This window comes from Hypomesus transpacificus, chromosome 3 (assembly GCF_021917145.1).
Source record: "Hypomesus transpacificus isolate Combined female chromosome 3, fHypTra1, whole genome shotgun sequence".
Lineage (NCBI taxonomy): Eukaryota > Metazoa > Chordata > Actinopteri > Osmeriformes > Osmeridae > Hypomesus > Hypomesus transpacificus.
In genome coordinates this window covers 1508805-1536272 of record NC_061062.1, presented here as the reverse complement: position 1 = coordinate 1536272, position 27468 = coordinate 1508805, and the positions used below count along the sequence as shown (strand labels likewise).

The 27468-nt window shown below is 50.1% G+C and overlaps 2 protein-coding genes across 2 annotated transcripts; one reads left to right on the top strand and one right to left on the bottom strand.

The window, feature by feature from the left end:
- Positions 1 to 317: 317 nt before the first annotated feature.
- tgfb3 (transforming growth factor, beta 3) lies at positions 318 to 14315 on the bottom strand. The gene is made up of 7 exons (XM_047049395.1): positions 13521 to 14315; positions 7012 to 7175; positions 5351 to 5480; positions 5096 to 5203; positions 2989 to 3157; positions 1618 to 1771; positions 318 to 1410 (listed from the first exon to the last, which is right to left on the bottom strand). The coding sequence occupies exons 1-7, from the start codon at positions 13864 to 13866 to the stop codon at positions 1252 to 1254; spliced, it is 1230 nt and encodes a 409-aa protein (XP_046905351.1). The 5' UTR covers positions 13867 to 14315; the 3' UTR covers positions 318 to 1251.
- Positions 14316 to 14955: 640 nt separating this feature from the next.
- LOC124487893 (intraflagellar transport protein 43 homolog A) lies at positions 14956 to 27446 on the top strand. The gene is made up of 6 exons (XM_047050274.1): positions 14956 to 15060; positions 15432 to 15527; positions 18336 to 18406; positions 21666 to 21701; positions 22592 to 22638; positions 26666 to 27446. Exons 1-6 carry the CDS (start codon positions 15016 to 15018, stop codon positions 26740 to 26742), a joined length of 372 nt encoding a protein of 123 aa, XP_046906230.1. The 5' UTR covers positions 14956 to 15015; the 3' UTR covers positions 26743 to 27446.
- Positions 27447 to 27468: the final 22 nt, after the last annotated feature.

Here is a 27468-nt window from a genome sequence, read left to right as displayed (position 1 = left end):
TTAGAAGCTATGAAAAAAGTTCTGAAGTTTGTAACGTTTGACACCGTAATGTTAGTGTCTGTGTTTTTAATTGAATTTGTATTGCTAAAGCATATTTCTACAGTAAGCATGCTGTGACATAACCCTAGTGAGTCAGTAAGTAGACCAACTCCAGGTCATGCTGTACGCACAACAAAACGTCAATCATGCCACTCTCTGTACGTGCTGTTCAATATTTTATAATAAAAAAGGTTTACTAAGAGTCACTTTTCCTAATACAGTATTTTCAGAAGTCAGTTTTGGTTCGAATGCATCTTTAGAATCCTCTGGGGAATAAAACAATGACGAATGTCTTTGTCACAGACCATTTTTAATTAAAAAAGAAATGTGATTTAAGAGTAATAGCAACAAAAACATTTACAGTTTTGTGATCTAGTGAAGTGTTCACTTTGTGACATACATCATCATGTATAACAGAAAAGTCTTCCTCATTTCAGATGATCCCTAATAATCCCAAAAACATGACTCTGTTGCATAACAGAGGTAAACATGAAAATACGATTTTGAATAAAGTTGTTTTCCAGCATTTTGTATTTTTTTCCTAAGATATTCTGTATCCAGTCCAGCATGAGTCTAGCTGAACAGGGGGAAGTGAACGCAGCTCTACGATCCAGCAGGGTTGAGCCAGTCTGCTGTGCGTTGAGGACTATGCCCTCCAGTCAACATAACGGCTCCCTCCAGTCAACATGATGGCAAAACACAGGTGTGTGTACCCACAGCGACGCATGCTTGGTGAGTCCAGACCACCTTATCAGTCAGGCTCTGTTCTACTGCCATCTGTCCTGGAGGAAACAGTGGTCATGGTGAGTAGAAAGTCTGTTGTTTTCCTCATGTCAAAAGTTGTATTTGAATGCCTGTGGCAAAGATGTATAAGCAGTTCAAAATGCTGAATTATAAAACAACTATGAGAAAAATTGTGAGGTAAAAAAAAACAAAAATTCAGGCCACTACAAAGTTCTGATGGCTTTGAGGTCGCAGATTAGGGGAGTGGTGTTGGAAAAGGTCACATGACCATACCGCCAGGGATTGTGGGTAAAGTAGTGGGCTGCGTCTCCCTGCAGGGCTAAGGACTGAGGCGGGGGTAGGGGGGTGGATAGGTGTGAGGGCGGACAGAGGCCCCCGTGGAGGGGGCTGCATGGCACCCTGCACCCCCTGTCATCCCCCCCCTCCCCCCCCTGTGCTGGGCCTCCACTGGCTCCGGGGCCTCGGGCCCTAGCTGCACTTGCAGGACTTGACGATCATGTTGGAGAGCTGCTCCACCTTGGGGGTGCGGCCCACGTAGTAGAGGATGGTGAGGGGCTCCAGGTCCTGGGGAACACAGCAGGGGGAGGCGGAGGCCTCGGGGTTCAGGGTGTTGTACAGGCTCAGCAACTACCGGGGAGAGAGGGGGGTAGAGAGGGGCGGAGACAGGAGTCAAATCAAACACAACAACATAACTTCACATTGTGTCGTCTCGCTCCCTCCTCCGCTGCTCTCCTTCTGCAGTGTGACGAGGGAGGCCGTCGAGTCGTATAAAAAAATACATCCAATGAATCGCCACAGAAAAGGGGTTGATAAGTTTCAGGGAAAACAAGTCACCGAGCTGTGTGTGGTGTCGGCGCTGCGCAGGTAGGGACAGGGCCCGGAACAGAAGTTGGCGTAGTATCCCTTTGGCTCGTGGATCCACCTCCAGCCCAGGTGCTGGCGGAAATCAATGTACAGGGGACGCACACAGCAGTTCTCTTCATAGTTACTGCAGCGAGAGAGAGAGAGAGAGAGAGAGAGAGAGAGGGGGAGAAGGTGAGAGACAGAGAGAGAGGGAAAGAGAGAGGGAGAAGGTGAGAGACAGAGAGGGAGAAGGTGAGAGAGAGAGAGGTTTGAGGAAGTGAGTGAGAGAGGGAGAAGGTGAGAGAGAGAGAGAGGTGAGAGGAAGTGAGAGGGAGAGGGAGAAGTTGAGAGACAGAGAGAGAGAGAGAGAGAGAGAGAGAGAGAGAGAGGGAGGGAGGGAGGGAGGGAGGAAAAAGAGGCAATGACATCTATCCTGAGCATGAGAAAGACCTTTTAGAGACTGGAGTCCATTTCCCTACATCTGATCCGCCTGAGAGAGAAGAGATTCAGAAATTCCACTGGTAGGTGTGTCCTTATTTTCCCTCTTGGAGTCAGCCCAGGTGTCTGGGTGCCGAGCCCTAAGGGCCTCAGGCTGACAGGGAGTCCTGGGCTGTGAGGATGCCGTGCCGGGAGGGGGAGGGGGAGAGGAGGGGGAGGAGAGGAGGGGGAGAGGGAGAGGAGGGGGAGAGGGAGAGGAGGGGGAGAGGGAGAGGAGGGGGAGGAGAGGAGAGGGGGAGGGGGAGGAGGGGGAGAGAGGGAGAGGAGGGGGAGGAGAGGAGAGGGGGAGGGGGAGAGGGAGAGGAGGGGGGAGGAGAGGAGAGGGGGGAGGGGGAGGAGGGGGAAAGAAGGGGGAGAGGGAGAGGAGGGGGAGGAGAGGAGGAGGAGAAGGGGGAGGAGAGGAGGAGGGGGAGGAGGAGGGGAGGGAGAGGAGAGGAGGGGGAGAGGAGAGGAGGGGGAGGGGGAGGAGAGGAGGGAGAGGAGGGGGAGAGGAGGAGAGGAGGGGGAAGAGAGCAGGAGGGGGAGGAGAGGAGGAGGAGAAGGGGGAGGAGAGGAGGAGGGGGAGGAGAACATGAGGAGGAGGAGGAGGAGTACAGGAGGAGGAGAGCAGCAGGAGGAGGAGGACAGCTCCCTGCCTCCCCGCTCCACACAGATCTCAGCTTGTATCAGGTTGCTAATGCCTCTGCCATGCTTCCCTTTCTGATTAACAAGCGTATTTTCCGTGCTTAACACACTTGTGCAAAACTACAGAAGTGATACTGCCGTTTGTGAGATCTCACTCGATCTGTTGTGTCCTTTGGGGGGTGGGGGAAACAATCCCTCTGAGTCTGTGTCGACGGCTGAAGAGAAGAGAGGTTTCCTTACGAGAAGCAGTAGTTGGTGTCGAGCGCCCGCTTGCGCCGGCGGGAGGTGTGGGAGTCCAGCCTGTGAGGCGGCAGCATCATCAGGATGAGGTGGGGGTACAGCTGCTCCTTCTGCTTCTTCAGGCGGCTCATGTCCAGGCGGATCGGATCCTCGTAGTCGCCGTCCACGCCTGCAGGAGGACACGGGACGTGTTAAAGGTACGTGGGAACCTTTCTGAAGGTCCTCCAGTACTGTACGGCAGAGCACAGAAAGCCCAACTGAGGGTAGGAGAGATGGAGGTTAGTCTTACTCTGGGCCAGACTGCCAGACTTCTCGATGGAGAGTTTCCCAGCGCTGTGGCCACTATCTCTCCAGTCTGAGAGCTCCAGGCCTCTCCTGCCTCACCACCTCCTCCTGTTCATCATCCCCCAGCTCCAATCTCTCATTCCCTCCTTCAACCAGTCTCTCATCCCCTCCCTCCTCCCCCTCATCCCTCCAGTCCCTCATCCCCTCCTCCCCCTCATCCCTCCAGTCCCTCATCCCTCCAGTCCCTCATCCCCTCGTCCCTCCTCCCCCTCATCCCTCCAGTCCCTCATCCCTCCAGTCCCTCATCCCTCCAGTCCCTCCTCCCCCTCATCCCTCCAGTCCCTAATCCCCTCATCCCTCCATCCCCTCATCCCTCCATTCCCTCATCCCCTCATCCCTCAAGTCCCTCATCCCTCCAGTCCCTCCTCCCCCTCATCCCTCCAGTCCCTCCTCCCCCTAATCCCTCCAGTCCCTCATCCCTCACCCCCTCATCCCTCATCCCTCCAGTCCCTCATCCCCTCATCCCTCCATTCCCTCATCCCCTCATCCCTCCAGTCCCTCATCCCTCCAGTCCCTCCTCCCCCTCATCCCTCCAGTCCCTCATCCTCCTCATCCCTCATCCCTCCAGTCCCTCATCCCCTCATCCCTCCAGTCCCTCATCCCCTCATCCCTCCAGTCCCTCATCCCTCCAGTCCCTCATCCCCTCATCCCTCCAGTCCCTCATCCCTCCAGTCCCTCATTCCCTCATCCCTCCAGTCCCTCATCCCCTCATCCCTCCAGTCCCTCATCCCTCCAGTCCCTCATCCCCTCATCCCTCCAGTCCCTCATCCCCCCAGTGCCTCATCCCTCAAGTCCCTCATCCCTCCTCCCCCTCATCCCTCCAGTCCCTCATCCCTCCAGTCCCTCATCCCTCCAGTCCCTCCTCCCCCTCATCCCTCCAGTCCCTCATCCCCTCATCCCTCCAGTCCCTCATCCCTCCTCCCCCTCATCCCCCCAGTGCCTCATCCCTCAAGTCCCTCATCCCTCCAGTCCCTCCTCCCCCTCATCCCTCCAGTCCCTCATCCCTCACCCCTTCATCCCTCCAGTCCCTCCTCCCCCTCATCCCTCCAGTCCCTCATCCCTCCAGTCCCTCCTCCCCCTCATCCCTCCAGTCCCTCATCCCTCACCCCCTCATCCCTCATCCCTCCAGTCCCTCCTCCCCCTCATCCCTCCGGTCCCTCATCCTCTCCTTCCTCCTCCCCCCGGGCCAGTGTCTGCTCAGCCAATCTGCCCCTGATAGCTAAAGCAGTGGGGTTCCCAGGAGAGACGCTGCCGGTGGATCTGGACGCCCCTCTCTCTTTAGTTTGGGGCCAAGCGTCTGAGAGCCGTGGCAGCACATTCCATGTGGGGAAGCCAGGCAGGACCAGGGGACGAAGGGGCCTCCATGTTAAGTGAGATACCAGACCAATTGTGTTCCCATGGTCTGTATCTCTCTCTGTCTCTCTCCCTGTCTCTCTCTCTGTCTCTCTCCCTCTCTCTGTCTCCCTCTCCCTGTCTCTCTCCCTCTGTCTCTCTCCCTCTCTCCTTCTCAGAAAGGAAAACCATTAACTTCAATGAAAAAAAGCATCAAATAAGTATCAGCTCTAGAGGCACATGTTCACTGGATGAGACTTCAGAGGGGCCTTCTAGTCCGGCCCTCATAAGAAAGGAGAGAAGGGTTGTGATGAGCTTCGGAAAATTCTACAAGACGGAGCCGTGCAGTAGATGGCTGGTTTCTGGTGACAGGAAAAAAAGCCTGGAGGTTCAGAAGAAGAAGAAAGCAGAGCTTCCTGTTTCGTCTCACCTTTGAACTTGACCTCTAGCACCTCGTTGATGTTCTCGATGATGTCTCCGTTGGGACTGAAGGTGTGGCAGGGGCAGTGCACGCTCACTTCCAGGCCCCGGTTGGTGTCTAAGGAGGAACGAAAGCACATGGATCAGAAGAGGAGAGAGAATTTTTGAGGCCATTTTTCCCTTAATCCAGATGAACTTTCCAACACCCATTGGCTCATGTTTTGATGAGCACCATATGGTGATAGAGCGAGGGCTGGTCTCTTACCCCGGTACATGAGCCACTCTCTGACTGTCTCTGTGACGTCGAAGGAGATCCACTCAGGTGTGCCTTTGGTCAGGACGTTCTTGCCTCCGATGTAGCGCTGCTTGGCGATGGGGTTGTCTGGTTTGAGAATCTGCCAGGAAGAGGTGAAAGAGTGACCCAGCTGCACAACCTAGTTCTCCTGTTTATTCTTTGTCTCCCTTACACACATGCACACACACACACACATACACATCCAGACATGCACACATACTCTCACACACACACACTCCAGACAGCTATCCAGCCAGCGACGTCTGAGGCAGACTCTCTGGGATGCCCTGGGCCAAATGTCTTCTCATGGAAAAAGTGACTCCCTGTGTTGATATCCCCATTCTGCATGTGAATGCCTGTATGGTGCCCTTCTGCTGCTGAGAGCCTAACTGTCCCTCACAACAGCACCTCAGACTTACATTTAGTCAGACGCTCTTATCCAGAGCGACTTACAGTAAGTACAGGGACATTACCCCCGAGGCAAGTAGGGTGAAGTACCTTGCCCAAGGACACAACGTCATTTGCCACGGCCAGGAATCGATCTGGCAACCTTCAGATTACTTGTCCGATTCCCTAACCGATCTGACTCCCATCTGACTTCCACTGAACCTGGCTGTCCCTCACAACAGCAGCTCAGACTTCCACAGGGAAGCTGAAGGCTGAGGCTTCCACCAGCCACACCAGTCAGCAGGAGGAGCTGAGTGTGTCACCAGCGTGCTTCTGACCTGCTCACTCTAAACAGCTCGTATTAACACGACCTGCGGACCAAGAACAGCTCAGAGCAGCTGGACTGAGGAGACTAGTTTTGGCGGGGGGGATCCACATTCTCTTACAACAGCACCTAACATTTCTGTGAACAAAGAGTCTTATCTGTTAGGAGAGGCCAGTGTAGCAGGGGGGCCCAGCGGCCCGGCCTGCAGCAGAGCTGGATAACCAGGTTCCTGAACACTGTCAGCATCTAATCTGTCTTCCTGTGGGAGCGGGGGAGCCTGCGCCGCCAACGCCAGCCTCTGCCAATCAGCTCCCAGCTCATGTGTGGGGGTGAACGGCCTCGTTCACTCCCCCACCGGCTCAGCCCGCCTCTATCTCCTCCAGAGGCTCCTGGAAACAATCTGGGGGCCTGACAGTCTGTGCCCAGCCCAGGCCAGAGCCTGCCTCCCAGGCAGAGTGCAGACTAGACACGCTTGTCTCCCTGGCAGGAAATGTTGGAACCTGATCACTGCTCATAGCGTCATATAACACATCTCACCAACACACACGCCTCAGAAGAACACACAGGACCACACAAACACGCAAACACAGGTGCAAGTGTTTGAATCCCTCGAAGAAAAGGCAGACGGACAGATTCTGTGTGATTGACAGCTTTGAAAGGAGAGACTGGTAATCTAGACCTTCTCTGAGACGGCTGTAGCGTGGTCTTAAATTTGTATAAATGGACTTATGTAGAATCCATTTGGCTCCAGGCACATGGAATAATGATCAGCACTTTTGGAGTTTGGGGGCCCTGATATAAATGTTTTCACTTTTTCTTTGTAGACTTATAGACCCATGAGGGTCAGAGGGCCAGTGGACCAGAACCCCCCAGCCTCCCACGCCCTCGGCGGGAACTGACGGCTGGTCGGATCACACACCTGGTACAGCTCAATCCTCTGCTCGTTCCTCTGAGCGCTGGGGTTTGGAACACGCAGGGCACGGAATTCCGCCCGGAACAGGTTGGTGGAGTTCTTCTCCATGGCAGAGACATTGAAGCGGAACACCTTGGAGGTGAAGCTCTTAGGACAGTAAGACAGGTCATCTGTAGGGGACAGTAAGACAGGTCATCTGTAGGGGACAGTAAGACAGGTCATCTGTAGGGGACAGTAAGACAGGTCATCTGTAGGGGACAGTAAGACAGGTCATCTGCAGGGGACAGTAAGACAGGTCATCTGTAGGGGACAGTAAGACAGGTCATCTGTAGGGGACAGTAAGACAGGTCATCTGTAGGGGACAGTAAGACAGGTCATCTGTAGGGGACAGTAAGACAGGTCATCTGTAGGGGACAGTAAGACAGGTCATCTGCAGGGGACAGTAAGACAGGTCATCTGTAGGGGACAGTTAGACAGGTCATCTGTAGGGGACAGTAAGACAGGTCATCTGTAGGGGACAGTAAGACAGGTCATTTGTAGGGGACAATAAGAGTCGTCATCTGTAGGGGACAATAAGAGTCGTCATCTGTAGGGGACAATAAGAGAGGTTATTTGTGGGACAGGAAAGATTTAGGGGAAATTAAGAAGGTGACTGTGCACACAGGAGGACTATGACCTGACTGTCATATATCTCTGTGTGATCTTGGTGGAGTTAACCTTTGTTCTATATTTTCCCCCCAATTCATAGCTGTCCTCTCCTCATCCAATCATGGTGTGCTGGGTTTTTCTACAGCGCAATCTTGGCTGTTGTGATTCTCAACATACCCTGACGCTGTAGTATATCTTATGTAACGTTTGGACCTACCGAGACCCTTGATTGAAAAACAAACTTCTCTTAACCGTTTCTACCCAGAGTGAGCCCAGCAAGGCCCGTGCACCATCTGTTTGTGCTTTGTACGGTCCGAGTTAGCAACAAGTTGAAGTCATGAAATGAAAACCAAATGTCCCATGTGCTGGGGGAACAGGCTGGATGGAGAAGGGAGGACCCTCCTCCCTCCCCAGGTGCTGCGAGGGCCAGGACGGCAGCCAAGCATTCCCTGGACGCACGCGGCCATGCTGGGAACATGTGCAGGCGAGGGCCGGAACCAGACCATACCTGAACCAGAGGGCTGAGACCCTCCGGGATGTGGAGGGCTTGGTGGGTTCGGGATGTTGAGGGATGTTTACTTGGTGTATCGTAGTAACTAGAGGTCTTAGTGATTGATATGTTTTATCAAACCATCAGATTGATAGTAAAAAAAAAAAAAACGTAACGTAACACAAATTCTAGATAGTGTGGTGCTGTGTATAGCATTATGTGATGCTGTGTTTAGCATAGTGTGTAGCAGTGTGTGTAGCAGTGTGTGTAGCATAGTGTGGTGCTGTGTGTGGTGCTGTGTGTGGTGCTGTGTGTAGCATAGTGTGGTGCTGTGTGTAGCATAGTGTGTAGCAGTGTGTGGTGCTGTGTGTAGCATAGTGTGGTGCTGTGTGTGGTGCTGTGTGTGGTGCTGTGTGTAGCATAGTGTGGTGCTGTGTGTAGCATAGTGTAGTGCTGTGTGTAGCATAGTGTGGTGCTGTGTGTAGCATAGTGTAATGCTGTGTGTAGCATAGTGTAGTGCTGTGTGTAGCATAGTGTGGTGCTGTGTGTAGCATAGTGTGGTGCTGTGTGTAGCATAGTGTAGTGCTGTGTGTAGCATAGTGTGGTGCTGTGTGTAGCATAGTGTAATGCTGTGTGTAGCATAGTGTAGTGCTGTGTGTAGCATAGTGTGGTGCTGTGTGTAGCATAGTGTGGTGCTGTGTGCAGCATAGTGTAGTGCTGTGTGTAGCATAGTGTGGTGCTGTGTGTGGTGCTGTGTGTAGCATAGTGTGTAGCAGTGTGTGGTGCTGTGTGTAGCATAGTGTGTAGCAGTGTGTGGTGCTGTGTGTAGCAGTGTGTGGTGCTGTGTGTAGCATAGTGTGTAGCAGTGTGTGGTGCTGTGTGTAGCATAGTGTGTAGCAGTGTGTGTAGCAGTGTGTGCCTGGGTCATGATACTGAGCCACACAGCGACACAGTCCCAGCAGCGTTCGGACAGCCTTCCTGTTGGAAAGCTCCCTAGGAGCAGGGAGTCTCTTTTTTTCAAGCCTAATACCATTGAATCGTTTATTATTTGAACAGGCAGAGCGCATGCAGCGTCGAGCAAAACAAGCACAGTGTTTTATAAGCCGAGTGGAAACACTCACTTACAGCCAAGCCCTCGCTAATTTATCACCCCGAGCTTAAGCTTTATTAGCGACCCTGTGATTGGCTGGTGGTTGACAAGGGCAACGTACCTAGAATATTACGGATCTGTTTTCAGAACGGAAACCGAAGGGAAAGATGTTATCACTGTCGTAGCTCGTTTGTGTGTCGCTGGTCAACTCTGTTTGACCTATAACCCCATTTCAAAGAGCCTGAGTGTATCAAATATTTCCACCAACACTTTTTAACCCTCCCCTCCCCTATTTATAGGTGATCTTCCCAGTGTTCATCCCAAGCCAAATAGCCGTCCACTGTTTCCACACAATCTACACTGAGTCTAGTGGTTCTGTGCTCCTCAGCTACCCTCCCATCCTCCCTCTCTGCCGACCCCCTCTTTGTCCCTTTGCAGAAAGTGGAAAGCCCCACTTTGAGGAGATTTGAAATTCTAATCAAGTCTTTGGTTTCCTTTTTGGATGACCTCATTTTCCCCATTGCAATGGTTTTAGGTGGATTTCACATGAGGCTTATTTTTGCCAAGGGGTCTGAAGGTAATTTGTTCCATGGCTGTGAGTGCCTAGGATTGCTGGTATAATTAGAGTGAATACACTGGGTGATTCATTGCCCTTCCTCTATTATCCGATGTGTAGCTCAGGGCCAAGGTGAGGGTTCTGACATCAGCAGGAGTGTGACATCTCTCTGGCCCACAGGCCCCTTCACACAACACTGCAGCCTCAGGTAACACTGGACACTTCTGCATCCTAAAGTGTTTATGCAGCAATTACTGGTGTTTTAGGAAATTCATTAACCTACTTAAGCCTGCTTTACTTTTATTATGCTTGTTATTATTAGATTTCTGCCAGAACAAATACATGCTGTGCCTCCTTCTCTCTTGTCCCATAAGCTAGTGGTGCCATTTGAAATGTACTTCTGTCCTAGAATCATTCAATAAAATGATCCATTTCTCAGTACGTTCTCATATTTACACAGTGACTCGTGCTTCTGGTATGCCTCTGGCTGATACGGCGGCAACAGGAGGGGGGGGGGATCTCCTGCGAGCCTGGCCAGGAAGGCCTAAGGACAGACTTTGAATAGCTCTGCTCTAAAGCTTCTCATAAAGCGTCCACCCAGACATCTCTCCACCCCCTCCCCAGCCCTCGGCTTCCTGTGTCTGGGATGCCCCTTCGTGGACGCGGCGCTTCTCCCTGGCAGCTGACATCCCACAGAAGCTCTGTCTAAACGCTCCCAGAGAGCAGCCCCTGCCTGCCCTGTGGCCTGAGGGCTGGCCGTAATGTCAGTCTCTCCACAGCTATGCGGAGGTAAACAAAGGAAATAGGAAGCGTGGAGAGGCAGGTGCTGTGCAGCTGCTGAGGAGGTCTGGTCCTGGTTTATCGGAGAGAAATGGCACAAGCAGGAACGGCTATTCCAGAAGTATTCAAATCATCAGGAAAGATGTTGGGATTCAAAAGTACACTTTGTCTGTTCGTGATGTTTTCACAGGTAATGATGGAAGTAGTGTCTCTTTCAGAAGTCAGAAGCTTGTAAATGTTACTCCCCACTTAGAATAGGCAACAAATTATTCTTCAGAACGGTTGGTGAAGGTTTAAGAATGTACTTTGGTAGACTGACAGTGGAGCAAGTTGTTTCTCCACATCGTCAGTGGTCCTGAGAAGATCCCAGCACATGTAAGCTCTCTGTGGCTGACTGCTGTGGATGAGATAATCTGATGGAGTTCACTGCTGAAGCAAGACAGCTTTTTTCCACTTGATCAAGGATGAAGAGGGAAAAATGGCCGGGAGACGGCTTATAGGCTGTCTTTTAGAACCGGCCAGAGGACTCGCTATGACATCACTTTACTACTATTCAATATATCAGAAACAGTACTGTCCTCAGATCCAGTCCACATCAATGACTACCTTATACCAGAGCAGGACCACTCACAGTAAGACTCTTCCACACACTGAATTTGCATCAGTTGCAACTATGAGAACCAAAAGGTGGTTTTCTTTAAGGGGTCATTGTGGTTCAGTGGCTGTCTTTGGACGACCTTACTACAGCAGGGGTGGAGTGAGTAATGGGATTCCTTGTGAATGACGAGCAGGCTTTGTGTTGAATACACCTGGGTTTGTACAGACTGACTAGCCCTGTATGACTCTGGTGACTGGTTGGTCACTGGCGATCCCATCAACATTCTGAGTGCACTTTATTAAAACCACTTATATTATTCAGAGGCTACTTTAGTTAAATTGGGAAAAAGTGACAAATGCGAGAATAATCCAAAAGGGGCATTGGACATCAATAACTAAATGTACTACACCATATATTATTGGTCATGCTTTTCACATATTGAATTATATAATAATTGGATTAGCGGCATAATCTCCAATTCTGTGTTAAATCAGACTACAATTTTTTTTAATAAAGAGCTGTATTATTAAATATGAAAGCTTTTTTATTATTATTATTATTATTAATCTAAAATTGGAATAGAAAATGTGTGAGGATAATGGAATGGTCAGGCTGGGGTTATGTACCCTGGTCAGGCTGGGGTTATGTACCCTGGTCAGGCTGGGGTTAAATACCCTGGTCAGGCTGGGGTTATGTACCCTGGTCAGGCTGGGGTTATGTACCCTGGTCAGGCTGGGGTTATGTACCCTGGTCAGGCTGGGGTTATGTACCCTGGTCAGGCTGGGGTTAGGTACCCTGGTCAGGCTGGGGTTATGTACCCTGGTCAGGCTGGGGTTATGTACCCTGGTCAGGCTGGGGTTATGTACCCTGGTCAGGCTGGGGTTATGTATCCTGGTGCCCTGGTCAGGCTGGGGTTATGTACCCTGGTCAGGCTGGGGTTAAATACCCTGGTCAGGCTGGGGTTATGTACCCTGGTCAGGCTGGGGTTATGTACCCTGGTCAGGCTGGGGTTATGTATCCTGGTCAGGCTGGGGTTATGTACCCTGGTCAGGCTGGGGTTATGTATCCTGGTGCCCTGGTCAGGCTGGGGTTATGTACCCTGGTGATCCTGGTCAGGACCAACCCAGCTCTCCTCTTAGACTCATGTTTGTTTTGGCAGTTTGCTACTTCGGACCGAAGATAAACCAAGATGGCTGAATAAGTGTGAGATGCACTTTGGGAGAGCCAGAAAATGTGATTTGATACAGAGGCTTGGTGATGTTGCCAAGGGAGGATCTGTTCCCTGTCACAGTACAGCATGAACCACCTGTTGATTGGAAAGTAGTACAGTATGGTGATGCACTCATCTGGCCTCTAATGTGAGCGGGCAGGTGTCCAATTACTACTTAGAGTTTCCCTTCTCTTGAGAATGACTGAGAACCATCCAGTAATCTTCTCACTCTGATGTCAGTTTATACATTAAATGCCAAGAAGGATGAGCACGGCTGTTAAACCAGTCCATTCTGCATATGCAAAGCTGTAGCTTGACATTGTTTGACATTTTTAGAATATTTAACAATAATGGCTAATGGGTAGGGGAATAGGCCTATAGGGTTGTTTTTTGACACGCCATTATGGATGAATAGACGCGTAGCCCATTGGTTATGGAGTCGTCCCAGATTGAATAATTGGCGCACGTCTGCTATAGTCCAATGGACGGAATGAATGCCTGGAAAAATGTTCCTTAGGAATGTCTCAGACTATTGGGAGTTCCCATGACTTTAGTGTGAAGTATGAAAGAGGAATGGTGTTCATTGCTTGTGCCCTTCGCCATTGCGCGCGCTCTTCCACGGGTCAGAGACTCGACCATGCGTTAACTGCGCTTGGCTATACCCTGTCACGTGTTTTAAGAGGTCGTCATTTTACGATTAGTCAACATTTTATTTACGGTCTTGAAAGAAGTGTATCTCTTATATATATCACTTATATATATCATATATATATATATATAGGTTTAATATGTTACTAAATTATAGGGGGGCATTGGCATTTGAGAGGAGTTTTCTCGACTCCACTGGAATGTCATCGCTCTCTTTTTAAGACGCGTTTAGCAAATTAAGTTGCCCCTTTTTTTTTTTCCAATTTCCAATTTAGTAATAGGCTACATTACCATTTAGTAACGTAATAGTAATGTATTCAATTGCTGACTTTTATTGTAGTAATGGCATTTCACCAGCCCTGCACTGATTGGGAAACAAGGTTGACCACATCATATTAATATTCTGCACTGGTGTGCTCAATCCACAATATATTCTCCGTAGTCCGGAGATATATCGTATCATAGACATCTGCAGGCCAAAAAAATGCAACTTACTGTTTTCCGAAGGGCCATTGATCATGTTGAACTTGTAAATCTCTTTGGCGTAGTACTCGGTTTCTGTGTTATCCTGTCCACAGCTTTGCTGTCGGTCTCTGCCCAGCTCCTCAATCAGCTCCTTCGTGCTGTTGTACAAGGCCAGCACCTGAAATGGTACCTGGTTTGGACCCACCGTTTGTGGCGGACTTGTCAGTCTAAGTTTGCTGAGAATCTGTCCTCGGATCGCCTCTACTCTCTTTTTCTTGATGTGGTCTATGTCCACAGTGGTACATGTGGATAGTGACAAAGTCATAGTCACACAGTTCCAAAGGAGGAAAAACAGAAGCGCTTTGCCAAGATGCATATTGCTCTTTGCCCTTGCTTAAAGGATAAGCTTCTAAAATTCAATAACGTTTTAACTAAATTCCAGGTTAAACGTAGCGCTTACAGTATGTAGCCTATTTGCTTTCAAGTGGTCAAGGAGTCCTTTTCTCTGATGAATCCCATGTTGTCAATTTATTGTCATCTGGGTAAAATTCGGATTTGCATTCCAGGAATAATCCATATCATTCCTAAAAGTATCAACGTATTTAACTCTTCATCAAACCGTTTTTTAATGTCTTCCTTCAAATTGCCACACCCTTTACATCTTCCGTTTTCCTTCATCAGTTTACGGGTTCTCGATCATAGCGTGATTCACAAGCTTCTTCTTTCATCAACCTCCGCTGGTGTAAAAGCACTGCATCCTTATCAAGTACTTCCAACTGCGCCTCTAAGTCTCGAGCCTACTCAACAGGCGCTACGAGCTCGCGCTGATATTTTATACTCACTGTGACGTTGTCGAAGGAGGGACGGTAGTATCGCTAATCATCATTGCAGGTCTATTTGGTGAGAGCTCATTTCACTATGTCCATCTATCTCTTATTTTGAAAAGTCAAACCATGAATTATTATTATTATTTGTTTATTTAAGTAGAGGCTATCTACTTTGCTTAAAATAGTCCTAACCTTAGTAGTCCTATGTGTATATTTAGAAGAGCGATGTGTATGTCAGATTATAAACCTTGGTAGGAGCACGGCTGTGTTTGAAAGTGAAAGCCCACCCCCTAGTGGATTTAAGTAGCTGTTGCTTGTGACGAAAACACAACATAGAGTAGATGAGGCCACTACCTCGGAATCTCACTGTAGATCCGGGGCGATCTTTTTCAAAAGCATTCTCAAGTTTCCAGGAATATTGCTAGGACGAGCAGTTGAGAAGCAGTTGGACAGGTTGGCAAAGGAGCTTGTTCAATACACACAAAACAAACAAACACAAAACGTGTGTATTGAACAAGTGTTGTTTGTGTGTATTTCTCTCCAGCTCTAATGTCATCCTTAGTTAAGTACTTATCCTAATGCGGACAGTGTAAAGCTGGGGTACCCAAATTCATGGCGCATGCTCCTCTCCTCCGTTATCACTGTCGCCACGGCAACGGTTGCTGTGTGACGCTTAGTTTGATCTCCAGGAAGAAAAAATGGACGACAGTCCGCAACTCGGAGAGAGTGGAGCTGTTAAGAATGTGGGTGTTTTTGTAACTATTTAGCAACTTTTAGTGTAGACGTTAAGTGCATATATAAGCGCATGCCTTTCTGTTCATTATCGTGTGAATGTTAATTTTGGTGGGATATTTTAAATGCCCAAAGCATAACGTAGGCTAGCTGGCTCTGTTTTGTTAACAGCCAGAGCTAGCTGGCTATTTTGGTTCAGATACTCTAGCTATTAGCTATTGTTAGTTAGATATTATTTGAAAGCAAATGAAGCCATGTCAAAATGCCGTTGAATAACGTTTGTTAATTATTTAACTGAAACATGTTGAGTTACCTATTGCATCGAGCTACATTAGCTCGTTAGCAAGCCATGCTAGCTGTGCCTGCTCCGTCCCTCCCTCAGGTTGCTAAGACGGGTCGCAGAGCTCGACTGACGGCAGAGCAACCTTCATCTGACGAGGCTCGTCATGCCAGGAAGTCTTCCTCATCCACGGGTGAGGTGAGGATACCTATATCCGGTTCCGACTGTCGATCACAATGTCCTCGTTCTGTTAGTCAAGCTGACACTGCACCTTATGTGTTGTGTTAATTTCTTATGCATGAACCAAGGAGGAAGAGGAGGTATGGGTTTGGCATGTGTTTCATGGACTAGCGTGTGCATGGCTTGGCAGTGTGGCAAGAAAATAAGTGACGCAACTTTATACCATTTGCATTCAGTCTATTTATATTGGGTGGAAAAGTTTATGTTTGTACTTGTAAATGTCTTCATCAATTCCAGTTATTTGCTAAAGTGAGGCCATAATGTGGTCTGGTCTGAGGCATCTATCAGGAATTTGGAAAAACAGCAATGCTGACCTTTGGTCCGAGATTCTGACAACCCAAATTTTGCCCCTTATTTGGTACAGAATTCATCAAGCAAATACAGTAACAGAAGATGAGTTGAGTTTTCTTACTTAATAAATAGGCGATTATTATGGTCATTCAATCGCTTAGCTGGACATGGTGGTATAAAGTTCTTAGGCCGCATTTGACCCTATTAAGTGTTTCTCTGTTTAATGTCATGTCACAGCTCTGTAGTTAATTAAGACACGTGTCTTAATAGGGTGTAAGATGTGGTCACACATTCATGAGGTTACCCCTCACAGGACTACACTGCTCTTCACCATACTTTGCTTATAGGCAGCAGTTTAGATGCTAGTCTTCTGTTGTTCTGTGTTGATTCATGTGTATTCATACCTCTCTATTATCTCCCATAGGGTCAGACTTACAGGAAATGAATACATGTATAAATTGGAGATTACATTTAACAAAGTCAGCCTCATTGCTACCAAACATTGGCATGCCTGGTATTGTGAGTCCCTACTACTGTATGTGTCCAGAAGGGAAACTGTAAGTCAGCCAGCATTACCTAACCAAGAATTCCAGCAATCTCTGTGCTGTAATCATCCCAAATTAGGCCAACTTCCCCTAATGCAGCATCATGATTCTCGCGCCCTCCTTGACCTCCTGTGCACATAAAATGCATTTCTCAAGGATGACGTGCGACTGGTTCGGTTTATTTGCAGACTCAATCGTTTATCAGCCCTGAACTGCTCTTCCTAAACATACCCAACTGATTGGTCACATTCCCCACATGAGGAAAAAAATGGACTGAAAGTATTCTATGGTTTGAATGTGACAGAGCCAGTGGCATGTGTGCACAACTTGTAGCCCTACACAGTCATATAATCATGAATGAGGAAATGGTGGCATAGGGGACAAATGATTATGGATGTTTTACCATCCCTATGTTGAGGTCATATTTGGTCATACTTGGTTTTCTTGACGATGCAGGTATTACTATATGAACTTGTTCAATGATGCAAATTCCAAAAAAGGTATAATGGGGTTCATTATACCTTTTTTGGAATTTGCATCATTGAACAAGTTTGGACATTGGTCTGTAGAGAACTTCTCATGTTTCATAAAAGATAGTATTTGTCTTTCTCAAGGGTTTTCACCCTCCCGGTGAGGGAATGTCAGAGAGCCTTCGATGAGGTTTCACAATAACACACTGGAAGAGAATAATTTACTCAGTAATTGTGTGGTACAGATATGTAGTCACGATTGCTATTTAGTTAGTCTCTTTTCATCTAATTTGAATAATATTTTTTACTAATTGCATAAAATGACGTGCTCAGCTTAGTAGCAGTGCAGCTTTGGCTAGCCACCACTCTCTCTCTGCTGGGCCCCACTCTCTCTCTGCTAGCCCCCACTCTCTCTCTCTGCTAGCCCCACTCTCTCTCTGCCAGCCACCACTCTCTCTGCTAGCCCCACTCTCTCTCTGCTAGCCCCACTCTCTCTCTGCTAGCCCCACTCTCTCTCTGCTAGCCCCCACTCTCTCTCTGCTGGGCCCCACTCTCTCTCTGCTAGCCCCACTCTCTCTCTGCTAGCCCCCACTCTCTCTCTGCTGGGCCCCACTCTCTCTCTGCTAGCCCCTCTCTCTCTCTTTATAAATGGACTTCCTAAAGGAACCAGCCGTGAAACATGATTTCCTCTTTCTTCCTGGAAAAAGATTATTACTGGGCCGATTGTCCTTTACAGACCCAATTTGGTAATGAGAATATTTCCTTTTTTTTTCTTTTCTATATTAATTTGTCTTCTGCCCGGCCTAGCTTGTGTGCCCTGAGGAATTCCTTCAGTGAAGAGCTGGTTTCAGGGCTGCAGTCTCAGGACCACGGTCCAAACTCAATAGACTATTTTCAGTACTATTTTCAGAATCAAAGAATGAGAGGGAGAGGGTTTTTTTTCCCTGTGAATCTATTTTGGGTCAGCCCTGCAGCCCTTGGCCAGGCTCTGTGTGGCAGTTCCCACACTCCTCTTTACATCCAAGCTCTGCGATGGGGAAGTATTCACAACCATAATAAACAATGCTAGGGTTTGTATGTAGACCGGCTTACAATGTGCGTGCCATTCCATAGTATCTTAAGTAAGAGGCTATCAGCTGTCAACGTAGTGAAACACTGTGAGGTACAGCAGTAAGATTATGAAGTCTACACCAAACAGAAAACAATACAAGATTTACCATTCCTCATCTAGTCTGATGTTGTTGAAAACATTCTCTTTCCTGGTGAATTTTGGCCCAGTAGCACCCTAAATAAAGTGTCCAGTTTGTTGTGGGCACAATATGCGTTCTCACTCTTTACGTTTGATTTAGTTTTTGTAGATTTACTCCGTCCATGGGACGTGCTGAGAAGCAGGAATGAACCGTTTCAGATAAGGAGATGGACTGTCAGTTGTCTGTTGCTAATGATATCTCTTACGTCAGGGACCCCCTCCGAAGCCGGGGCGAAGGCAGAGTGGCTGGGCCGAGGAGACCAGTGGGCCAGGCTCTGCAAAGTGAGTAACTACCCTCATCCATCTACCCACTCCACACAATCCTCCACCGTGTCACCCTCTACCACACAGCGGCCTCTCAAACACACACATGGTTAGGTTGGGAGCAATGTTCTTTTATTATTAATGGTCTCTCATACTGTTGAATGAGACTATTTATCAATGCATATTTTGCCGTTTGGGCTGTGAATCAACAAGGTTACGGAGAGCTTGTCTGAGCCCGAAGCTGCCTATTCATCTTCATCTGTGAGGGAGGTGGTAATTGACGTGGGTAATGCTTCAGCCGCAGGAGGGCACTGTTAGTCAGCGAGCCACTTCATCACCAGGGTTAGAGACGCTTAATCACCTCTTACCACAGCTGTCTCGCTGCGTAAAGACAAACACAGCAGCGACAGGACATTTGGAAATACACAAGAAGAGAATTCCCTGCCGCGGTAATAAAAAGCCGTACAAAAGCCTTCAAACGGCCGTAATGGATGAACAGTTGGTGTGTCCGTGCGTCTGAGTAGACTGAGAGCTCAGGCTAATCAGATTGCCGAGCTTCGTCTCCACCGCTGGCTCTCCCCGTCTGGTCTCTGAGGACAGGAGGGAGCCCTGGAGATGCAGACTGCCATACATCCAAAACCAACTGGCTGAGTCAAATGGGTTTATTTGCGTGGTTTTCTGGGCCGTTAGTGCAAGTCAAGAGAACAGCAAACTCCATATATCTTCTTTCCCCCTCGGAAGGTCAAGGTGTCACTTCCTCTTGATTCCTGCTTTGGCAGAGCCTGGAATCCAGGAGCTGTTAAGGGTTTCTCACGTTCATTGATCCTCTGTGAAACAAAGTAAGTAATAGTCCCCCCTGGAACAGACAAGGACTTTCCTTTCAATGTCACCTCTCGTGCTCAATCACTGCTGCCCTCCTCCCTCTAATCCCAGCGCAGAAATCCCAGGATTTGTCGATCTATCACTCCTAATTGACACTAAATGATCTGTCAGTTTATTGATGAACCTTTGAAGCCGGGTTGTCACAATATATTTTATCCCTAACAACTTTTTCCAGACAGTTTTACCATGTCTATCGTTTTGCTTTACATGAGTCTTAATCAAGGGGCCTGTAATGTGTCTTAAGTGTCCCCGCCTGCTTCTCCCCCAGACAGGACACAGTCCAAGGGCAGCGAGGTGGCCTCCCTGCCCTGCTGCCTCTCCCTGCCCTGCTGTCTCTCCCTGCCCTGCTGCCTCTCTCTGCCCTGCTGCCTCTCCCTTTCCTGCTGCCTCTCCCTTTCCTGCTGCCTCTTCCTGCCTTGCTGCCTCTTCCTGCCCTGCTGCCTCTCTCTGCCCTGTTGCCTCTTTCTGCCCTGCTGTCTCTCCCTGCCCTGCTGCCTCTCTCTGCCTTGCTGCCTCTCCCTGCCCTGCTGCCTCTCTCTGCCCTGCTGCCTCTCCCTTTCCTGCTGCCTCTCCCTTTCCTGCTGCCTCTCCCTTTCCTGCTGCCTCTTCCTGCCTTGCTGCCTCTCTCTGCCCTGCTGCCTCTCCCTGCCCTGCTGCCTCTTTCTGCCCTGCTGTTTCTCCCAGCCCTGCTGCCTCTCCCTGCCCTGCTGCCTCTCTCTGCCTTGCCGCCTCTCCCTGCCCTGCTGCCTCTCCCTGCCCTGCTGCCTCTCCCTGCCCTGCTGCCTCTCCCTGCCCTGCTGCCTCTCCCTGCCCCGCTCTCTCTATGCCCTGCTGCCTCTCTCTGCCCTGCTGCTTTTCCCTGCCCTGCTGCCTCTCTCTGGCCTGCTGCCTCTCCCTGCCCTGCTGTCTCTCCCTGCCCTGCTGCCTCTCTCTGCCCTGGTCTGTGCTAGTGTAGCCTGTGTTGGGTCTGTGCTAGTGTAGCCTGTGTTGGGTCTGTGCTAGTGTAGCCTGTGTTGGGTCTGTGCTAATGTAGCCTGTGTTGGGTCTGTGCTAGTGTAGCCTGTGTTGGGTCTGTGCTAGTGTAGCCTGTGTTGGGTCTGTGCTAGTGTAGCCTGTGTTGGGTCTGTGCTAGTGTAGCCTGTGTTGGGTCTGTGCTAGTGTAGCCTGTGTTGGGTCTGTGCTAGTGTAGCCTGTGTTGGGTCTGTGCTAGTGTAGCCTGTGTTGGGTCTGTGCTAGTGTAGCCTGTGTTGGGGCTGTGCTAGTGTAGCCTGTGTTGGGGCTGTGCTAGTGTAGCCTGTGTTGGGGCTGGCTCTTCCGGTGCTTGTCCCTTCTGTGTGGGTTTGGTCTCCCTTGAGAACAATGTAGACTACTAACTGTATAAATAGATTGTTCATAATGACTGAATTGTTAATTAGAAACCAATTATTACCACAATGGTGGTGACTGGGTAGATGTTAGAGGGATAAATAGCAGGGGGGGGAGGTGGTGCTATCTTCCTGCTCCAGGCTACACCCCAAGGCCTGCAGGCCGGCTAGAACCTGGAGGGCATGTTTTCTCTGCCTTCCTCCAGGGAGGGTGACTGCCAGGCCCTACCCAGCTCCTGCCTCTCTGCACGGCTCCCTGGAGACCCTCCCAGGCCCTCTCTCTGTCCTTTGGCCCTTGGGAGTTTTACTCTGTCATGTGTTACATGATAGGCAGCCCTTTAAAGATCAGTTGATTTATAGTGTCACGGTTTAAACTTCGATTGTTTTGATTCATATTTTTTTGGTACATGAGTTGTTCCTCCTAAAATCTGTGTTCAGTTTGGAGTGAATGTTTTATCTCTGGATCCAGTAGGGGGCACTACTCCACCAGGAGTTCCAGAACAGGAAGCAAGCTTTCCTAGAAAACTAACTGAAGTCTCAGAAACACGCCAACGTAAAGTTACTCTGTGAAGTTACACTGTAAAACAGCCCTGACATCCTCTCAACACCTACATGTTTATTGTAATATTTTTGTGTGTGGTTACTTATTTGGCTTTGTGTAATATTGGCTGGGCCTGTGTTTTCTTAAAGAGAGGTATTAGACTGCTGTAAAAATAAGGCTGAAAATACAGTATTTGAGGGTGAGAATGTGTGAAAAGGTGGTGATTTGGTGTTGGGTGTGCTGTCATCATGCTGGGCGGTGTACACAGACAGTCTGGATACAGCCTTGTGTTCCAGCAGGGGATGAAGCTGGGACATGCCTCAATATCAGGCACACAGACAGCCAGCTGCACTGGGGCTTACAGGATGCCACAAATGTCACATATTCCTTCAAATGCCTGTATTTTCATGATTTTGTTTCTTCATTTGTAAACACAGCTGTGGTGTGTCTTTAGTGACAGTGTCTTACAATGTCATTTCTTTGTGTTTAGGTCTGGAAGACGACCTGCCGTGGATGATGTGGAAGAGTAAGCTCACACAGTCTGTCCATCTATTCCAAATCACTTCCTCCCTTCAATGATTGAATTAAGTCACGATTTAATGTTTTCAAATTCGTCTCAAATTGGTCCAATTTAAATGTTTGTTTCTTCCTGTTGCCCTGAAGCAGAAATGGTTGTACTGTTAGATTGTCCTTGGTTGCAACTAATCCTTGCCTTCCAAGAACAATCACTTTACATGATTAAAAGCTGGCGTGACTGAGCTGTCATCACTCTGACTCTTTCTGGGAGCCAAGCTGGGCTGCTACTATCGCTCCTTCCCCCTATCCTGCCCTTTATGTGTCGTAGCAGCCTGAAATAGGTAGCCATGATGGACACAGTGTGTGTGTGTGTGTGTGAGTGTGTGCGTGTGTGTGTGTGTGTGCGAGTGTTTCACAGCTCATACTGGCACCAGTACTGCATTGACAGTGAGACACAGGCTTTGAGAGAAAACACTGTCTGCACTGCAGAATAGTCCCTTGATCTATGCTCTCCTCACCACAAGCCTGTCTGCGTCTCTGTTATATACTGCTCCTCGCTCTCGCCCTGTGGTTTTTCTTAATCATCCTTAGAGGTGCTGTTGTTGAGGGAGCTCAACCACAGGGCTGTCCGTCTGGTGGCAGAGACGGAGCAGGCAGTGGCACTGGTGATGCACAGTGTTTTGGCAGGGCCCAATGTGTTCCCACTCAGGAGCAGATAGAGCAAGCCTGCAATCAGCCCAATCTGCAGCCTAGAAGAAGGGGGGAAAAAAGCCCAAATCGGCCCATCATCAAAGCAAAAGATCCCAGTCCAAGTCTGGCTCTCGGTGATGACCTCACCGCCGACCGGCTGCCTTTGAAAGCTTTCAATAATTCATCCTCTCACACTTCCTGTTTCTACAGCCGCCGCCTGCGACCGCAAACCCCCCAGGGCTCTGATGATGAAGGAGGTGAGAGCAGCCAGTATCCCAGCCCCAAGCCTCCCTTGGCGGGCAGAGAGGAGCCCTCCAGTCCCTCCCTGACACGTTCATCCACTGGAAACAGAGCAGATAAGCAGGCACTCAGATCCTCGCTTTCTCCTGACACTCCTAAAATATTTCTTCTCGGTTCATTTGAGGAATCTCCTCTTTTCCTCTGTATTTGGACACCCAGCAAGAAACCCCATAACTAAGCATAGCTACCCGTTGCTACAGATGGAAGTGACGGGTGAATATGTTCATTTGATAAGGTTACAGCTGTCGCCGTGGGGACGGTTGGTGATTTTCTACACTCACTCAAGTCCATAACAACCTCAAGTATTCAGTAAATCCTTTCTCTCGTTCATTGGCTTGAGCGTGGCAGGGTTTAAGTGGCTCCCGCCCAGAGCGACGCTTGCTACTCACTCACACTCACACACACACTCACACACACTCACCACACACTCTCACACCCACCCACACACGTTCACACACACACACCCACGTGGCGGTGGTGGGTCAGGTGCTGCGGAGGGCTGATCCGAGGGGACCAGGCGCGCTCTGACGGAGTCACCTGAGGGCCCAGCGCTTGGCATCACAAACACTGTCAGCTAGGCACTGCCTTGGATACTTGTTCTATTTTTCCGAGCTAAGTAACAGGGGAAATAAGGGTGAAATTGCCTCTGCAAAGAAAGGAGTGCTAAGCTCCTGTTAGTGTACTCAGTTTGGCCCACATTGTTTAAAGAGTTATCACTCATACCAATGGCATTGTGTAAGGGCCTTTTTATATTTATATATGTTGATACCTATAGCGTGAACATGCCAGAATGACCTCATACCCACCTGTAAATGTACATTTTATAAAACACTTCCAATTATATTCCCCCTTTAGCATATACATTAGACGGGATCGTTTTGAAACTGTCACTGTGTAGAACATGTTTACTGAAACAAATGCCTCCCTGCCCCCCTGCCTCCCTGCCTTCCTGCCCCGCTGCCTCCCTGCCAGCCTGCCTCCCTGCCCCGCTGCCCCCCTGCCTCCCTGCCCCCCTGCCCCCCTGCCTCCCTGCCCCCCTGCCCCGCTGCCTCCCTGCCACCCTGCCCCCCTGCCTCCCTGCCCCCCTGCCCCCCTGCCACCCTGCCCCGCTGCCCCGCTGCCTCCCTGCCACCCTGCCTCCCTGCCCCGCTGCCCCCCCCCCCCCCCCCGCTGACTAAGCAGCTCAACAGCCTCTCAGGCCAGGGAGGAGGAGGAGGTGTGAAGGGGAGGGGAGGGGCACCTGGGGGCAGACAGCTCCTTCTGATGGAGTTGCCCTTTCTGTCAGGAAAACAGTGGCTTGTTTGCAGCTGCTGTTAACCCCCCCCGTGACCTCCGGTAATAGGTTGAATTTAAAGCTCATTTAAAAACGTTGTTCCTTTTCTCACTTAATAATAGAGTTTGCATACAGAGAACTGGCCGCACACTGCTTCACATGGAATAGTGTTGATAGTGCGTTATTGGTGGAGATGGGGTAGGTGGTGCTGGTGGGGGGGTAGGTGGTGCTGGTGGTGGGGGGGGCGACCCAGGAAGCTATGTGCAAAGAGCTGGACGGTGAAGCTTTTTGATGTCATTGCGCTAAGACCATTAAATTTGATTGGGGGTCCAGGGGGGCCAGATTGTGCTGAACGCGGTGCTTTGTAAATGAGAGGACACAGTGTCACGAGGCCTCATGAATATGAAATACCAGCGCCTGCATTTGGAAATCAGAAACACAGATGAATCTTGTCAGCGGCTAAACGAGTGTGGCATTTTTAATTTTGTTTAATTAAAATAGAAAAAGGAATAAGTTATCATCAGAGGAGCTGTGTTATCTGTGGAGGAAGTTTATGGAATGTTTCCTCTGGATTGGATTCCCTGCAACTAAAGAATGTTTCAGAACTTTCGACCAGTCTGTTCTCAAAACAATTAAAAATATATATTTTTTATAAAAATAAATTTTGTACTACTTTTTTCTCACCAGACAGCTTCCTAAAGTCAAAAAAAATAAAATAAACACTGGGCAGGCCATGCCTAAAAAGGCAATAAAACATAAAATCCCATCTTTTATTATAGTGGATTTTAGGAGAGCAGTATCTTAGGAGGGAATGATGACCTGGTCGCAGGCTGTCTTGGTGTCAGAAGTCTCCTGCCGTCTCTTCACCTCTATACAGCTCTGCTATTGACTTAGCCCTGCGGGCGAAGCTCTGTGTTGGACAGATTACTGCCCAGCCTCTTGCCCTTGGCTGTGTGCAGGCACAGAGTGCTCCCTGTCACCACACAGGCCTGGGGAGGGCAAGCAGCTACAGGGCTCCATCACCTCTGTGCTGTTTCATAGCAACAACAAAAGACACCTGGATCTGGGAGGGTTCTTCAAAGGGCACCTGGGATCTTCTGTCCTGTTATGCCGGGTGTACATGCTAACGGAACAGTCCTGTTCCTGGGAGAATGTACTGGAATGGCCCTGCAGAACTGCGATTTTGATAACAGATACAGAACGGGATTTGGAAATAAAAGCATCCAATATTTTAAATAAGGTTGTTTAAGATTTAAATCTAAACTCCAAACACTTTTTCAAATTCAATATTTTGCCCCATCTCTCTCCAGCCCATCCACCTCCCTCCCTCTCTCTCACCCTCTCTCCCCACCTCCCCCTCTCCCCCTCTCCCCACCTCCCTCTCTCCCCACCTCCCCCTCTCCCCTCTCCTCACCTCCCCTCTCCCTCTCTCCCTCTCTCCCCACCTCCCCTCTCCCCACCTCCCCTCTCCCCTCTCCTCACCTCCCCTCTCCCCACCTCCCCTCTCGCCCTCTCCCCACCTCCCCACCTCCCCTCTCCCCACCTACCCTCTCCCCACCTCCCCTCTCCCCTCTCCCCACCTCCCCACCTCCCCACCTCCCCTCTCCTCACCTCCCCTCTCCCCACCTCCCCTCTCCCCACCTCCCCTCTCCCCACCTCCCCTCTCCCCTCTCCCCACCTCCCCTCTCCCCACCTCCCCTCTCCCCTCTCCCCACCTCCCTCTCTTCCCACCTCCCTCTCTTCCCACCTCCCCTCTCCCCACCTCCCCTCTCCCCACCTCCCCTCTCCCCTCTCCCCACCTCCCCTCTCCCCTCTTCCCACCTCCCTCTCTTCCCACCTCCCTCTCTTCCCACCTCCCCTCTCCCCACCTCCCCTCTCCCCACCTCCCCTCTACCAACACAAGTCCATCTGAGATGTGCTGTGAAAGTTCCCCCGTCCTTCTTGGGAAGCGAGCCATCCTCTGTCCTGTTGCGTTTTGCCAATTAAAGCGGGTTCCCACTGTTAGAGCAGCGTGCTGGCTGCTCTGCCACCCCATGCCCTGCCATGCCACACCGTGACCCCCGACCCCACACAGATGGGCCCGCGAGCGCACACTCCTGCTCGTGGCTGGCCGCCGCCCCGCTCGGAGTGGCAGAGTGGACGCGGAGGTCGGCTCGCCGGCCACCGAGGTTCCTGGGGGTGGGCGGTGCTGACAGGGCCCAAATGCTGGGGTAGCGGGGGGCGCTTTCCGGGGAGCCCCTGGCCAGAGCCCCTCTCACAGCGGGAAGGGCTGCCGACTGGCCTGCTGAATATTCATGGCCGCCTGGCTATTGTGACAGGGCAGCTCTTAGGAGGATGTGGAGGGGGGGAGGGAGGGAGGGAGGGGGGGGAGGGAGAGAGGGAGAGAGGGAGGGAGGGAGGGAGGGGGGGGAGGAGGGGGGGGGAGGGAGAGAGGGAGAGAGGGAGGGAGGGAGGGAGGGAGGGAGGGAGGGGAGAGGGGGCAAGGGGGGGAGGGAAAGTATCAAATGCCAATTCCTGCTTCCAGAAACACACACACACAAACACACACGCACACACACACTGAGAAACCATACAATGCAGACTTTGAAATGATAGATTCTGTGATCAAATTGCACAGATTGTACTGTAATTGTGATTTAAAGATATATATTTATATTAAAGGTAACACATGTTATATGGCATTTCAAATGACACATTGTTTTGTTTTGTAGATATTCCTGTGATTCCAGACCTGGATGAAGTTCAGGAGGAAGACCTGACCATGCAGGTGGCAGCCCCTCCCAGGTAGACCCCCCACAGAGCCACGCTCCCCCTGGCTGTGGAGCAGCTGCTGGATCACACACATCTGGGCTCCTGGTCTTGGTCATCCTCAGCTGTGTCCACTTCAGACAGCCTGACAGTCCTCAGACCAAACATCTCTTACTTCTCACCAGTCAGGCTCATGCTTCATGTGATGTAGACCTGTCATGGTTTCATAGCAGACAAAATGGCTGATATTGCGGATCCGGCTGCTTGTGTTTGATCCCAGCCTCAGACCCCTTGAACCCTTGACCTCTGACCTCAGAGCGGGATCAGCGCGGCGTCCCTCCCTGACCGTCCCCTCGTGTCCTCTCTCGGCGCTGGCAGGATCTCTGCGTATCGGCCCGTTATGGAGGAATAACAGAACACTGTGATTTATGCTGCTCTGTTAGTGGGACCCTCGCTAACGGGGGCCCTCGCTAACAGGGGCCCTTTGATTTACAGGGCAGTGAGAGACACGCCGACATGTGTCCGCTATGTAGCAAGGCTGTGACAGCAGCAGAGGTTATTAGACTGAGGCCCGCTCTCTGTGCGAGATCATATCCACATTGAACTCATTGCCGGGGCAATGTAGCGTGTAATGTGCAGTAAGTAGGACTGGCATGCACTGCTAGGCGCTGGCCACTCTCTCAGCCCCTCTCTTAATTCTTACCCCAGATAAGCAGCTGGGTTTCAATTTGAGGCAGTTACTTCCTGGCGCTCATCTCCTGATCTC

What these genes read in the sequence shown, in the direction of transcription:
- tgfb3 (XM_047049395.1), bottom strand. Translation starts at nt 13,866, where the DNA reads ATGCATCTTGGCAAAGCGCTTCTGTTTTTCCTCCTTTGGAACTGTGTG. An exon ending in CAATGGCCCTTCGGAAAACA is followed by an intron (nt 7,176 to 13,520) that starts GTAAGTTGCATT and finishes TGTCCCCTACAG; the next exon opens with ATGACCTGTCTTACTGTCCT. An exon ending in GACACCAACTACTGCTTCTC is followed by an intron (nt 1,772 to 2,988) that starts GTAAGGAAACCT and finishes CTCTCGCTGCAG; the next exon opens with TAACTATGAAGAGAACTGCT.
- LOC124487893 (XM_047050274.1), top strand. Translation starts at nt 15,016, where the DNA reads ATGGACGACAGTCCGCAACTCGGAGAGAGTGGAGCTGTTAAGAAT. An exon ending in AGAGTGGAGCTGTTAAGAAT is followed by an intron (nt 15,061 to 15,431) that starts GTGGGTGTTTTT and finishes TCCCTCCCTCAG; the next exon opens with GTTGCTAAGACGGGTCGCAG. An exon ending in GCCGTGGATGATGTGGAAGA is followed by an intron (nt 21,702 to 22,591) that starts GTAAGCTCACAC and finishes CTGTTTCTACAG; the next exon opens with CCGCCGCCTGCGACCGCAAA.